Source organism: Mesoplodon bidens, assembly GCF_964165515.1.
Source record: "Mesoplodon bidens genome assembly, chromosome: 3".
Lineage (NCBI taxonomy): Eukaryota > Metazoa > Chordata > Mammalia > Artiodactyla > Ziphiidae > Mesoplodon > Mesoplodon bidens.
In genome coordinates this window covers 16,336,872-16,353,002 of record NC_138178.1, presented here as the reverse complement: position 1 = coordinate 16,353,002, position 16,131 = coordinate 16,336,872, and the positions used below count along the sequence as shown (strand labels likewise).

General features: G+C 36.6%; 1 protein-coding gene across 1 annotated transcript in view; it reads right to left on the bottom strand.

Moving 5' to 3' along the window:
- CCDC7 (coiled-coil domain containing 7) overlaps window positions 1-16,131 on the bottom strand; it is a gene marked incomplete at its 5' end in the record, with an annotated part of 156,497 nt that overhangs the window by 111,920 nt on the left and 28,446 nt on the right. The window contains 1 exon segment of the mRNA XM_081228226.1: window positions 4,980-5,090. Coding sequence (XP_081084352.1) covers window positions 4,980-5,090 — 111 coding nt within the window.

The following is a 16,131-nucleotide window of genomic DNA, read 5'->3' as shown; positions in this document are numbered from 1 at the left end:
GGTCTCCGTGTTTCATAAATATTCCTAGGCATCAAATATGTTTTATATTAGTCTCTAGTTTTCTTGTGTTATTTATACTTTAGCTAAATACATATTTATAGGCCAAACAATGAAAATGTATATATACTACCACATGTAAAATAGATAGCTAGTGGGAAGCAGCCGCATAGCACAGGGAGATCAGCTCAGTGCTTTGTGACCACCTAGAGGGGTGGGATAGGGAGGGTGGGAGGGAGACACAAGAGGGAGGAGATATGGGGAGATATATATATATATATATATATATATATATATATATATATATATATATATATATATATATATGTATAGCTGATTCACTTTGTTATAAAGCAGAAACTAACACACCATTGTAAAGCAATTATACTCCAATAAAGATATTTTTAAAAAAACCTATGTTGACTTCTTAAAAAAAAAAGAAAATGTGTAAGTACAAGTTTTTCATTACAGTATTATGTGTAATTGCAAAATAGCTAAAACCAGCAAAATATATAAGCATAGAAGATTGGTTGAATAATTTAAAGTATATATTATAAACTACGGTAAAGTATAAATTATGGTACATGATGTAGTATAAACAAGTGTACCTACTGCTGTAAAAGAAATGCAAAAGATCTCTATAAAACGAATTGGAGGGATTTCTAGGAGGCAACAATAAATGAAAAAAAAACTGAAATGAAGGATATCTAGGGCTTCCCTGGTGGCGCAGTGGTTGAGAGTCCTCCTGACGATGCAGCGACACGGGTTCGTGCCCCGGTCTGGGAAGATCCCACATGCCGCAGAGCGGCTGGGCCCATGAGCCATGGCTGCTGAGCCTGTGCATCCGAAGCCTGTGCTCCGCAACGAGAGAGGCCACAACAGTGAGAGGCCCGCGTACCGCAAAAAAAATAAAATAAAATAAAATAAATCTAGCATGCTATCTTTTTCATCTTTTGTAAAAGAAAGAAAGGGACATAAGAAAGAAATACATAAAGAGGGAAAAAAGTTATTTTTTCAATGAAACAGAAAAGAGAAACCAAAAACCAATTTAGTTGGATACCTACTAAAGGAGGGTGAGGACTAAGGAATGTAGGGAAGGAATAAGAAAGGAATTATGCTTTATATATATTTTTTGCATATTTATTACTTTTAGAAAAGGTTCATGTTTTACATATTCCAAAAATAAAACTAAAGTAAAAAATAAAAAGACTAACGTTGGAAGCAACCTTAATCAATCTACTGCTGGAAAAAATAAGCACAAATCCAAGTAGTTCATCAACAGTATTTGACATATACTCTCAGTCTTAGGCAAGAGAGTGGGATGCAAAAAAAAAAAAAAAAAATCACAAAAATTTTAGTAGGTTTTTTCCCTAGTGGTATCAGCTAAGTGACTGTGAAACAATTTTAGAAGTATTATAGGATGGAGTGAATATATAAATGTGTTGATGTTGCTCAAAGTCAGGATTCTCACTGTGGAAGGACATCCACATATAAAATGAAGGCAGGCAAAAACAAGCCCTAAGGGTATTAAGTGGAATGGAAGGTGCCTGTAAGAACTCATAATTTCTAAATATGCCTATGTATGTGTATATGCATATATATGTTCACTTTTATGTGTATGTAGGTATAGGTACATATGAATGTGTGCCTGTGTGTGTGTGTGTGTGTGTGTGTGTGTATACATACACTGAGGTTCCAACTGCAAGTCCAAACCCTGTAATATGATCTTTCAGCCCCATAAGCAATTACAAACCTACCTGGCAGTTCTTATAGGGAAAAGCTTCCAACCCCACACTGACTTGATGTACACACTGCACGCACTAGAAGTAGCTGCAGTCAGGCTGACCCTTAACCTCCACTTCTAGATGGCCATGATCTTAAATTTATCTGCATTCTGGCCTAGGAACCTCCATTCAGAGGTTCAGATGTACTGAACCTGTACTGTTCAGATGCCTCTACCTATGCCACCTTAAAGACAGACCTGGAAGACACTGCTCTCAGTCTGATTCGGTGTAAAGTACTTATCTGCTCCAAACTCTGCCTCCTCATCCTTCCCCTGGGCCCAGTGTCCTTAAAACAGCAGGAGCCTTTTGTTTGGGGCAGTGAGATGTTGCCCCCACTCTCTCCTGTCTATAATGATACACCTGACCCTTGCCTAGTGCTGTTTTGTGGGGAAAATGGAAGACTGGTAGAGCTTCAGCCCTTTTCTGTTTAGATTCTTGCTTATACTATCAGAGTAAGCGAAAAAAGGCAGAATTTTACTTTGTTTAGTTTGTTATCTTAATTGGCCAACTTGACAACCGGCAGCTCTCTAGCTCTCTGAGAAACTGGTACAGTGAGCAAAGTGATCAACATAATGCTGTAGATCCTACAAAGGACTTTTAGGAGGTGTGAGAGAAGATTTGGGCCACCCTGGGACTGTGCAAATGGATCAACTGCAAGAGTGTGAGGATCCAGTGGGACACTTAGCCAGTGAGCCTCAGCAAGTGCTGGTGGAGGCCACAGAGCACTCTTAGAAAGTTCTCACAAATTGTTAAATAAGACTTTCAGTTTGAAGGGAACATTGGACCTTCACTTTAGCCTCCAAACTCTGGTCAAGTTCCACTAATGAGTCAAATTAGAGATCTAACAGAGGGACTCTTAAGAGAGCTAGGGAAACAATTCCCTAGCTAATGGCTATGGTTCTCCAGAGACAGACCTAAAAGTCATCAGAGACCCTGAAAGCTGAGTTATACTCTATGACTATTGTTAGTTCTAAGTCCTGACACCAAGACTCATGCCTTTAATATAAAAGAATGTATAGGACTTTGGAATCACTTTGCCCAGTGACCTGGAGAGAACTTAGACTTGGGTCTTACCAGACTCAGATTTCTAAGTTCACTTTTGTGAATGCTATTGGTTATCAAGCTGAATCAAATTTCCTCATAAGTTGTGTCAGTCAGTTGTGACATAGTCAGATCCTAATTGGCAAATTTTCAGGCATGCAGAAATTACTGCCCAGAAAGAAAAAATGTAATAATGTAAAAATGTAAAATGTAAAATGTAAAAATGGTAATCATGCTCCCTCTGCTGGATGTTATGGGCAATGACCTTACCTAAAAATCTATGGGCCTGATTACCATACAGTGGGGTCTCAAAGCAGGAAATTAATGCTCTCCACCAAGGTACTCATTGTTAGATGATGGGCCATGAGGACCCAACATGTAGCCCCACTATGGTCCACTTTGTGGTGGCCGCTATGAATAATGCAAGTGCTATTCTCGCTACCTTTATCAATGAATTCTGAGATGGATCAAAGAACTCCACATACACTGACCCTGATCACAGCTTTCAAAAATAAAAAACAAGATAGGGTTATACCAAGGTACCTACATCCCCAGTAAAGATATATAAGGGCCTATTCCAGTACAAATTGCAGGCAGGTGAGAATTACATTTCTTGGGCCTTTTGGATGGCGGTACACTGATAACTGTAATCCCCACAAGCCCTGGCACCAGGATGAGGGGAAAACAGATAATGCTGTCTGGTTTGGGGCCACCACCACAAACAGAAACCTTTTCCAGCCCACACTACCGTACAGTGCATTGTTATGGCCTCTACTATGGAATATATTGTCAGTATAGATGTATTATTTACGTGACCCACCACTCGCATTCACTCTCATGTTGTGACGGGATTTGCTGCAGTTAGGATATTTTAATGGGGCAGGTGGAAGATCTTGAGCGACCCAACTACCAGAATTTAGTGCCCCTATCTACCAAAAACAATACTGACTCCCTGGGTGTAAAAAAGAAATAACTGCCCTTGTTGCTGAGCTTAAAGAAGCCAACAAATTCCATAGACTATTTCTCCATTTAACAGGCCTGTGCACAAAACGTCAGGTGCCTACAGACTAAGTAATTAAGGCTGCACAGTGTTAGTACCAACCTGGCACTGGCATTGTGACTGTCATAGAAGCTATTGCCCAAGGTGAAGGAACTTGGTATATAGCAACCAACAACTTGAACTCTCTTTCAGCATCCTTCTTCATGCAAATGACCAGGATCAGTTTACCCTTATGTAGAATTAATTGAAATATGCCACCAATGTCCTTCCACAGGGCTCCCTAAATTCCCCATCTGCCTATCTTCAATGGATAGAGCATGACTTAGAAAATGTCCCATTCACAGAGGGAATAATAGCTTTCTACTATATTGATGACATCCTTCTGGTGGGCCCAGGCAAAGGCACCATCCCACAGGACTGCACACCCTGTTGATCCATATGGGGCAACATGGCTGGGTCATTAATATAGACAAGGACTTAGTATCCAAGTGAAATTCCAGGGTAGAAGATAAAAATCTTACTCCAGAGGAGATGTTTGCATATCTTTTGGCCCTCCCTTCCCCAAATTATTAAAAAAAAAAGTCTGAATATTGATGGGACTCTGACTACTAACACATTTGCATTCTGCCCACAGGGGTTTGATGGCACATATCTGTGGGGTTAGCATAAAGGCTATTACCTCTGAGTGGAGACCCAACCAACAGGATGCTCTGGAGGACTTCCAACAGGCCATTCAAGCTGCCTTCCCTCGGACCCATCTGATCCCCATTTGGTTTTTAAGTTACTGACCTCTTTTCACCCATCAAAGCCTATAGCAAAAAGACACTGACATAGGTCAGAGGCACCTACTGATCTTTTGGAGCAGAAATTTCCCAGGTTGGCTGAAAGGTACACAGCTAGTAAGACAACTATTGACCTATTATTGCCCTTAATGGATACTGAGAATGAAATAGTCTTATGATCAGAAATTCCAACCAAATTGTATCAATAATTTCAGTTTTGCTCTCTAGTTGTCTTAGGGTATTCATACTTTAAATCAACATGTAAAATTTCTGCAAAATATATGCTGAGATATATCTTCAGGAAGCAAAGAAAAAAGATCTTCTGATGAGTTTAATTTAAAATAATATGAAGTTATTTATGATTATTGTACTTACTAGAGAGTCTTTCCCTTTTGAAAGTTCTTTGTTTCTTTACTTGTGTTTGGGTTTTTGACACTGAATCCTGATGGTTAAGCATAATCTTTTCATCTGATGCTTCATCATAACCTACATCAAGAAATGCATTTAGTCCACTGAATAGAAAAAATATACCTATTGTGAAATACCTAAACTTCAACTTTATACAAGTGTACAGCAGAACTTTCTTTCATTTTGATAAAGTTAAAAAAATTACCATAATGCTAGATATGACATGAAAATTGTGAGAAAAGTTTTAATGAGTGTTTTGAATATATTTCTATTAGTCTCTAGTTTTCTTGGGTTATTTATACTTTAGGTTACAATCATACGCCAAACAATGAAGACACATATGCACAAGGTTACTTACCAGAGCATCATTTGTAATTGAATAATATTCAAAACCACCTAAATATTCACAGACTATTGCTTGAATAACCTAAGAAATATACTATAAACTATAAATATACAGCTGTAAAAATGAATGAAAAAGTTTTCCAGAAACTGACATGAAAGAATTTCCAAGAAAGAATGTTAAGTGAAAAATAAAAGTGAAAAAGTAGATATCTAGCATATTACCTCTGAGGTAAGAAAGAAGGGGAAGGGGGAAAATTAAGAAAAATAGAGACACTTACATTTACAAAATGAAATACAGAAATAATAAACCAGAAAACGATATAATAGATGGTTACTTGCAACAGAAGGGGTAAACTGGGGAATGTAGGGGAAGGTATTCAGGAAAAGATGATCTCTCTCTCTCTCCGTTCCTCCCTCTCCCTCTCCCTCTCTCTCGGTCTCTTTTGAAAGTAGGTTGATATTCTATATATTCCAAAAAATTATATTAACAAGGATATGATGAGTGCAGTAAACAGGAAAGCAACTTAAGAAATAAATCAACTGAACTTAAATAAAAAAGGCACTAATCCAACTAACTCATGAATACAGTACTACACTCTCAATCTTGGGTAAGAGAAATAAAATCATGAAACATTTTACATGGTTTGTTTTTCTAATGGTATAAGCTAATCAGTCAGTTCTAAAACAATTTTAGAGTTTTACAGGATTGAGCAAACAAGTAAATAGGCTGATGTTGTGTGAAGTCAGGATTTACACTATGAAAGAAGGGACATGCACATAGGAAGTGGAAGAAGGCAAGAACAAGCCTTGAGGGGATAGATTAGAATTAAAAGTATCTGTAAGAAACTCATAATTTCTAAATATGTCTATGTATATATGAATGCACATACACACATGTGTGTGTTTGTAGGTATATGTATGTACGAATATGTATATGTATGCATGTATAAATATATATATACACATATAGACACACATGTGTATTTGTATTTTCTAGTCTGACTGCTCAATGTACCTCAAAGCTACCCCAGTACCAATGGGCACAATTAGTTTTCAGATCTTGGTTTCTAATAACATTTCCCATTAAAAAAAATCAAAGCTCCTAGGAAAAACAGCTGATTCCAGCTATGAGACAGGAAATGTGCAAGACAGGAAATGTGCAAGACAGCATGGGACATCTTGTCATACTAAACAGTAGGGAATTTCTCAATGACTACAAGTACTAGGGTCATGTCATAAAGCCATAGTAATTATCTTGGATAAATTCCTACTTGCTAATGCTAGGATAATCTTAGAACTAAAAAAAGAAGAATAGTATGAGTTATAAAATCATACAGAGTAATTTAATTAGAAGTTTAAAAGAAGTGAGTGCCAAGGGCACAGTCCACTTTTCACCAGTTAGAATTAGAATTCATGATTTCTGTCTACTCTGATTTCAGGAGAATGATTGCTCTGGGATTTGAAGAAGCATTAGAAGCCTGTCAATAACACAGTACTATTGTTATCAGTGTTGTTATTGTTCTGTAAAAAGCTAAATTTTTTAAAAGGGAAGGAACTACATTGGATTCCATCAGAAACTTGTGAAAATGTCTGTCCGGGACCACTTTAATTTCTCAAGCTCATGTCTTAATTATCAAAATGATTCTTTAAAGCACAAAATATTATTCCTTCATCTGTACACGAGAAAACTGAGGGACAGAGAAGGTAATTAGTTTAACCAAAGTTATATGATTAATAACTGGCTGACCTTGAATTCATACCCAAGAAGTTCAGCTCCAGAGCCTGAGCTCTAAACTACTACTTTTACTTCTTCCAGTAAATACAAGAAATACAAAAAGAATATAACTATAGAAAATAGAAGATATTTAAAAATTATAAGACAATATTTTATATATCTTTGTATCAAAAATGATATAAGTCTAGACAAAGTAAATAACATTCTAACAAAATATATTATATTTAATGAAATGCAAAAAAACTTGAATAGACTAATATCCTCAGGAGAAAATACTGAAAATCTACTGCTAAAAATGTCATAAGGCTAAAGAGTTTTAGGGGAAATGTCTATGAAACCATCAAGGATTACAGAATATCTATGCTATATAAACTATAAAAAATTTAGAAAAAGACACATTTTTCTCCATTTCATTTAAAAATGCTAACAGTATCCTGATGCCCAAACTAAAAAAGAACAGAACAAAAAATTGGCCATATCATTTATGATTGTATCATTGCAAACTGCATAAATTGAGATAGGTGAGATTATGTTGAAGTAACAAACAACTGTAAAATTCCAGTGGCTTAAATACAAAGATCTATTTCCTGTCCCTACTCCATGTTCATTGAAGTTTACCTAAAGGTTCTGCTCAACATTATCACTTTGGAACTAGGGCTCATATAAATCTTACTATCTGCAACATTCCTAGCCACAGCAGCAAAGGAAAAGAGAGAATGAAGGGAAGCACACACTGGCCCCTAATGCTTCCACACATGACCGATTCTTGCTAAACTGACCTAAGAAAATCACATGGCCACATCTAAGTTAAGAAGTTAAGACGGTGACATCAGGAAGATGGCAGAACAGAAAACCCTAGACTCTCCTCCCCATGGAGATACCAATTCAACAACAATACAAGGACCAATTCTCTTTGTGAGAAACGCAGAGACCAGGTGAGAGGTTCCTGCACAATGGGTGAAGATGAACCAGCAACACAGAAGCCAGAAGGTAAATCTGTGACACCCTCTAGCAATAATCCTTCCTCCTATCACAGCACCACTGATCAGGAGGAAAATGTCAGCTCCCAGCTTGCCCCTGGGAAGTGAAGAAAAGGACTAAAACATGTGTCCAAAGTTCAGACTTTTGGGGAGGCTACTGTGGGACTGGTTTCTGTCTGGCTTGAATCTCAACACTGAGAGGAAACGGCCCAAGGTTGGGAGCTGCTGAGAACAAAGGTGATAATATGAGCTAGTATACACTCAATAAGTATACACCCAATATGAGCTAGTATACAAGCAGGCAAACCCCCCACCCCAATCCCAGCTTCTTCCTGGGGAGGGAAAGAATTGGAACATTCACCCACATTTCAGCTTTTCAGGGGGATGCCTGAGGCCCTAGCTTCTGTATTGCCTGTCTTGATGTACTAATGGGACCCAGAATATTCTAGTTGTTTAGGGACCACTAAGAACAAAGATGACAGTTTAGACCAGGATGCACTCAAAAGTCAAAGCTCCTCTCCCCAGCTCAGAACAATGCATTTGAGAAAACAGGTCCAAGATTCTCCCTGGGGAAGGAAGGAGAAGACTCAAATATATGTCCAATGTTCAGACTTTTAAAGAACTATGCCAAGGGACTGTTATCTGTCTTGTATCTCTCAGAGCACTGACCAGCCTCCACGTATACTACATGTCTGGGGACTGCTGAAAACAAAACCAACAAACAAACAAGAGTTGGGTGGTATGGTGCTGCTCCACAGGGTCTGCAGAACAGCACATAGATACCAGAGGGAGCAAGAGATCATGAACTCCTGTACAAAAGGGAACCCCTTCTAATTAAGAATTTACATACACAAGTCCAGAGAAGACACATCAACACAATAGGTGTGATAGGTCTCCAGAACCTCTAGCCAGGCTGACGGGAGAAGGTTTTCCTCTGTATGAATCCAGTATGCAGAGAGGTGGTAGATTTTTCACATGTGCAGACATTAACACATAGTGTCAAGGAGCAAGAAGAACATGGCCCAATAAAAGGCTCCAGAAACTTATCTTAAAGAAATGTATGCATATGAATTACCTGACAAAGATTTCAAAATGCCCATCATAAAAACTCTTAACTACCTCAGTAAAATGTTGCAAGAACAAAATGAGTATTTCAACAAAGAGAGAGAAAATACTTTAAAAAACACCACACAAATTTTGGAGCTAAAAAATACAATACTGAAATTTAAAATTCAGTAGAGGGGTTCAATACGAGATTTGATGAAACAGAAGAAAGAATCAGCAAACTTGAAGACAGGTCATCTGAAATTATCCTATCATAGAAAGCAAAAAGATAAAAATGAAAAAGTAAAGAACTGAAAGGACAAATGGGACATTGTAAAACAAACCAGTATACACATTACAGAGTCTCAGAAGGAGACAGAAAGGGACAGAAAGTTTATTTGAAAATAATCGCTTAAAACTTCCCAAATCCGGGAGATAAAACTGATACCCCGTTTGAAGAAACCTAAATATCTCCAAAAAGGAAACCTAAAGAAGTTCACACCAAGGCACATTATAATTGAAGCATCAGAAGTCTAAAACAAAGAGAGAATTTTGAAATCAGTAAGAGAAAAGTGACTTCTCACATACAAGGAACCCCTACAATACTACCAACATATTACTCAGCCGAAACCCTGAAGACAAAAAAGGAGTGGGATGATACATTAAAAGTGCTGAAAGAAAAAAAAATCCTGCCAACTAATAATACTATATCCAGCAAAACAATTCTTTTTTTTTTTTTTTTTTTTTTTTTTTGCGGTATGCGGGCCTCTCACTGTTGTGGCCTCTCCCGTTGCGGAGCACAGGCTCCGGATGCGCAGGCTCCGGATGCGCAGGCTCAGCGGCCATGGCTCACGGGCCCAGCCGCTCCGCGGCATATGGGATCCTCCCGGACCGGGGCACGAACCCGTATCCCCTGCATCGGCAGGCGGACTCTCAACCACTGCGCCACCAGGGAGGCCCAGCAAAACAATTCTTAAAAAACAAAGCAAAAATAAAGACTTTCCCAGATAAACAAAAGCTTGAGAGCTTATCACCACTAGACCTGTCCTATAAGGAATACCAGAGAGAGTCATTCAAATTGAAATTAATGTAATCTAAACAGAAACACAAAAGTATACAAAACATAGACTATAAAAATGTTAATAAATACAAAATATAAAAAAGATATAATTTGTGACAACAAGAACATTAAAAGGAGGAGAGTAAAACAGTAGAGTTATTGTGTGAAATTGAAATCAAATTGTTGTCAATATAAAATAGACTGTTATAACTATAGAATGCTTTATGTAAGCCCTATAGTAACCACAAAGAAAATATCTATAAAAGATATGTAGGAAAAAATAAGAAAATAATGAAAATGAAAATTTTAAAAAATCAATAAAACAAAAAGGAAAAAGCAAGGGAGGAAAAGAGAGACAGAAAGCTAAAAAGAGACCAAAAAAATTAACAAAATGATCAAGAGTAAATCTTTCCCTATCAATAATGACTTTAAATAAAAATACACTCCCCAGTCAAAAGATACCTATTTCTCTCTCTCTCTCTCTCTCTCTCTCTCACACACACACACACACACACACACACAGAGAAAGATACCAATTTTTAAAAACTGAATCAATTTTTTAAAGACCCATCTATATGCCATCTATAAGAAAATAACTTTATGTTTAAAGACATAAACAGGCTGAAAGTGAAATAATGAAAAAGATATTCCATAAAAATGCTAACTAAGTGAGAGAAAGAGTGACAAAACTTATATCAGACAAAACAGACTTTAAAACAAAAACTATCAAAAAATACAAATAATGACATCATATAATAGTAAAAGGGCCAATTCATCAAGAAGATATAACACTTATAAATATATGTGCACCCAATATCAGAACCTCCAAACATATGAAGCAAACACTGACAACTGATTGGAAAAAGAGAGAGCAACATAATAACAGTGGATTTCAATACCCATTTTCAATAATGGATAGAACATCAAACAAAATATCAATAAGAAAACAGAGGAGTGATATCATCAAAATGGCAAAATAAGACTTTTCTACCCTCTTCTCCCCAAAGGACCTAAGTTTTACAATTACCCACAGATGAAAGTGTCTTTGTGCAAGTCTGGGAGTATAGCAGAGAAGTTCCGGCACAGTGTTGGAGCAACTACAACAACAAAAATCCAAGATTTGATGCAATAAAGAGGATAAGAGGACTAGTTTCTCTTTAACCACATCACTCCAAGGAAGCAAAGCTCAGTTCCAAGAGAGACTTTCTTGGCCTATGATTTCTCCCATGGGAGAAAGTGAGAGCATGTGTGTGAGTGACTGGCTTTCCCAGCTATTCAGGATGCTGCCAAAGAGCCCAACTTCTTTCTTACCCTATCCAGAAAGGTGAGGTGTACTGAAAAACTAGAAGGTAGGGAAGTGCTTGGAGAACAGCATCCAGGACTCTTGGAGGCATCAAAGGGATGTTAATCCTACTAACCACTTTGTGGAATCATCAGGAAGCCCATCCACAAGCCACTGGGAAAGCCTCACCTGTGGATACCCTCAAGTTGCCGTGGGCACCATCAACACTTAGTGCACCTCACACACACACACACACACACCACATGGCTGGATCACTTTGTGTACACTCAGTGGGAGCAAGATTGAGCCTTTGTAGACAGTGAGCATGTTCAGAAAGCTTCCTCAATTCTGCCAGATTGGAAGGAAGCACATAAAATTTTATCATTCAGCACCACTCTGGGGAAAGTAAAGAAACGGGAGGGTGTCAGCACATAGCCTGGCTTTGTAGGACTGAGAGAAGGCATATAATCTTAAGAATTCCCCCTCCCTAAAAATGTGACAAGAAGTGTGGAGCAGGCAAATCCCTAGAAAAAGCCTGAGAAAGCCCCAGAATACCAAGCAGATTGGACATATGAAGGTATGTCTCTCATTAAGCCAATAAGTAAAGACTGAAGGAGTTGCCTGCTTATTCAAATGCAAAGCCAGGAAAGCAAGATGCCAAGGTACATGAAATATCGAGGAAACATGACACCATCAAAGAAACAAATAATTCTCTAGTAACTAACCCCAAAGAAATGAATATCTACACTTAGCCTGAAAGATAATTCAAAAAAATGTTTAAGGAATCTCAGTGAGCCACAAGAAAACACAGACAGACTATCCAATAAAATCAGGAAAAACAACACATGAGCAAAATAAGAAGTTTAACGGAGTGACAGAAAACATAGTAGAGAATCAAACAGAAATTCTGGAGCTGAAGAATACAATTAATGAAATGAAAGATGTAATAAAGAGCATCAACATCAGAATGGATCAAGCTAAAGAAAAAAAATCTGTGAAGTAGAAGATGGATTGTTTTAAATTATCCAGTAAAAGGAAAACAACAACAACAAAATAATAAGAAAGAGTGAAGAAAGCCTACCTGAACTATGGTATACCATTAAAAGAATCTATGCATTATTGGAATTTCAGGAGAAAAGTGGGAGAAAGGGTAGAAAGCTTATTTAAAAGTAATGGTTGAGAACCTCCCATCTGGAGAGAGATTTGGACATCCAGGTTCATGAGCTAATAAGTCACCCCAAAATTTCAACCCCAAATGATCATTTCCAAGACATTATAATAAAACTGTCTAAAATCAAAGACAAAGAGAGAATTTTAAAACCAGCAATAGAAAAAAATATCTTCATATACAAGGGAGTTCTCATAAGGCTATCTGTGGACTTCACAGCAGAAGCCTTGTGGGCCAGAAGATAGTGGGATAATATATTCAAAGTTCTGAAAGAAAAAAAAAAACTTGCAACCAAGAATATTTTAACTGGTAAAGGTATCTGTCAAAACTGAAGGACTGTCACAGACAAACAAAAGCTGAGGAAGTCAATCATCACTAGACTTGCATTACATTAGAAATGCTAAAAAAAAGTTATTCAGTGTGAAATGAAAGAATGCTAATTAGTAACACATGAACATATAATACACATTAATAAAGACAGATATGTAGGCAAACTCAGAAAACTCTAATACTATAATATGGTGGTGTGTTAATCACTCAGCTCTAGTATGAAAGCTAAAGGACAAAATTACTAAAAATAAGTATAGTTACAATAATTTGATAATGGATACACAATACAAAAAGAGGTAAACTGTTACATCAAAAACAAAATATTGGGGGGGTAGTAGAAGGGTAGCATATCTATATGTAATCAAAGCTAAGACATTATCAGCTTAAAAAGATTGTTATATCTACAATATGTTTTATGTAAGCCTCATGAAAATGACAAGCAAAATCCTACAGTTGATACATAAAAAAATAAAGAAAAGGGAAGCAAAGTGTACCACTACAGACAATCATTAATTCACAAAGGGAGAGAGCAAGAGAGGAAGAAAAGAACATGGGAAATACAAAATAACCAGAAAACAATAAGACACATTAGCAAGTCCTTACCTCTCAATAAATATTTTAAATGTAAATGGAATAAATTCACTAATCAAAATGTTCAAAGTGGCTGAGTTGATAAATAAAAAAATAAGATTCAACTACATGCTGCCTCCACGAGACTCACTTCATCTTTAAGGACACATAGGCTCAAAGTGAAAAGGTGAAGAAGACATTCTATGCAACATGGAAACCAAAAGGGAGCAGGTATAGCTATACTCATATCAGACAAAATAGACTTTAAGTCAAAAACTGTAACAAGAGACAAAGAAGGTAATTATATGATGATAAAGGGGTCAATTCATCAAGAAAATAAAACAATAAATATAAATGCTCCCAACATCAGAGTACCTAAACATGTTAAGCAATACTAACAGATCTGAAGGGAAAAAAGAGAAAACACTTCTGTTGAAGTAGGGGACTTCAACACATCACTTTCAACAATGGATAGATCATCTAGACAGAAAATCAATAAGGAAACATTGAGTTTGAACTATACGTTAGACCAACGAGCTCTAACAGACATATACAAAACATTCCACCAATAGCAGCAGCAGAATACACATTCTTTTCAAGAACACACAGAACATTCTCCAGAGTAGTTCATATAATAGGTAACAAAACAAATCTTAGCAAATTTAAGAGCACTGAAATCATACCAAGTATGTTTTCTGAACCCAATGGTTGCAGAAAAGAAATCAATAACAGGAGAAAAACTGGAAAATTCATAGGTAAGAGCAAATCAAACAATGCACTCTCAAATAATCAGTGAGTCAAAGAACAAATGGAGATAAAATAAAAAATTATCTTGAAAAAAATGAAAATAAAAACAACATGCCAAAACTTATGGGATGAATCAAAGGCAGTTCTAAGAAGAAAGTTTAAAGCAATAAACATCTGTATTTAGAAAAAAGATCTCAAACAACTTAACTTTACAACTAAGTACTAGAAATAGAAGAAAAAAATCCAAGCCCAAAGTTATCAGAAGAAAGGAAATAAATATCAAAGCAGAAATAGAGACTAGAAGAATAATACAAAAATCAATAAAGTAACAGCTGTTTTTTTTAAAGTTAAACAAAATTGAGAAACCTTTCAACTGAGAAATAAAACAAAGACTCAAGCAAATAAAATAAAAAATCAAAGAGGAGAAATTATAATGGACACCACAGAAATAAAAAGGATAAGAATACTATAAAAATTGTACACCAACACTGGATAATCAAGAAGAAATGGATAAATTCCAAGAAACATACAGTCTATCAACACTGAATCATGGAGAAACAGAAAATCTGAACAAACCAATTAATACTAAGGAGACTGAATGAGTAAAAAAAAACCTCCCATCAAAGAAAAACCCAGGGTTAGATGGTTTACTGGTGAATTCTAGGAAACATTTAGAGAAGAATTAATACCAACCCTTCAAAAAGTTTTCCAAAAGCTGAATATGAGAAAACACTCCCTAATTCATTTTATGAGGTCAGCATTACCCTGATACCAAAGCCAGATAAGAATACTATAAGAAAAGCTCTCAACAAATTGAGCATAGAAGGAACTTCCCTCAACATCATAAAGGCTATATGACAAGCCCATATTAACATCATAGAAACCAAACTCACAGAAACCAAGAGTAAAATGGTGGTTACCATGGGTTTGTAAGTGGGGGAAATGGGAAGATATTGGCCAAAGGGTACACATTTCCAGGTATAAGATAAATAAGTTCTGAGGAGCTAATGTACAGCCTGGTGACTATAGTTAATGACAGTGTATTACATACTTGAAAGTTATTAAAAGAGTAGATCTTAAATGTTCTTGCCACAAAAAATATTTCAGATGATTGATGCATGAACTAACCTTATTGTGGCAATTATTTTGAAATATATGTGTGTATGATTACCATGTTTTATTCCTTAAACTTACAAAATGTTACATGTCAATTATATCTCAATAAAGCTGGGGGGTGTAAAAGGGTGAAAAAAAGGAAACAGAAGTCTTATATGTTAATCATACCTGAATAACAAATAAATAGATTAAATAAAATCAGTCAAGAAAATAAATAATAGAAAGCCAGTCTGTAAAGAGAAGGAGAGGAAATAGTTTTTTCAAATATGCAGATAGCAACACAGGTGTCAAGGAACAACAAGAAACAGGGAAATATGACCCCAAAAAAGGAACAAAAAAAGTCTCTGGAAAACAACTCTATAAAGTTGTTGAGGATTTCAACACCGCTATAGTCCAACAAACGTACATATATTTCACCCAGCAGCAGAATACACATTATTCTTAAGTGCACACAGAACCATCTCTAGGATAGATTACATGTTAGGTCAAAAACAAGTCTTAAAAAATCTAAGAAGACTGAAATCTTCAAGTATATTTTCCTACCACAATGGAAGGACACCACAAATAAACAGCAAAGGGAGGTCCCTGGTGGTCCAGTGATTAAGATTCAGTGCTCCCAATGCAGGGGGCCCGGGTTCAATCCCTGGTCAGGGAACTGGATCTCGCAGGCTGCAACTAAGAGCCCACATGCCGTGACAAAAATCCCACATGCCGCAATGAACATCCTGTGTACCGCAACTAA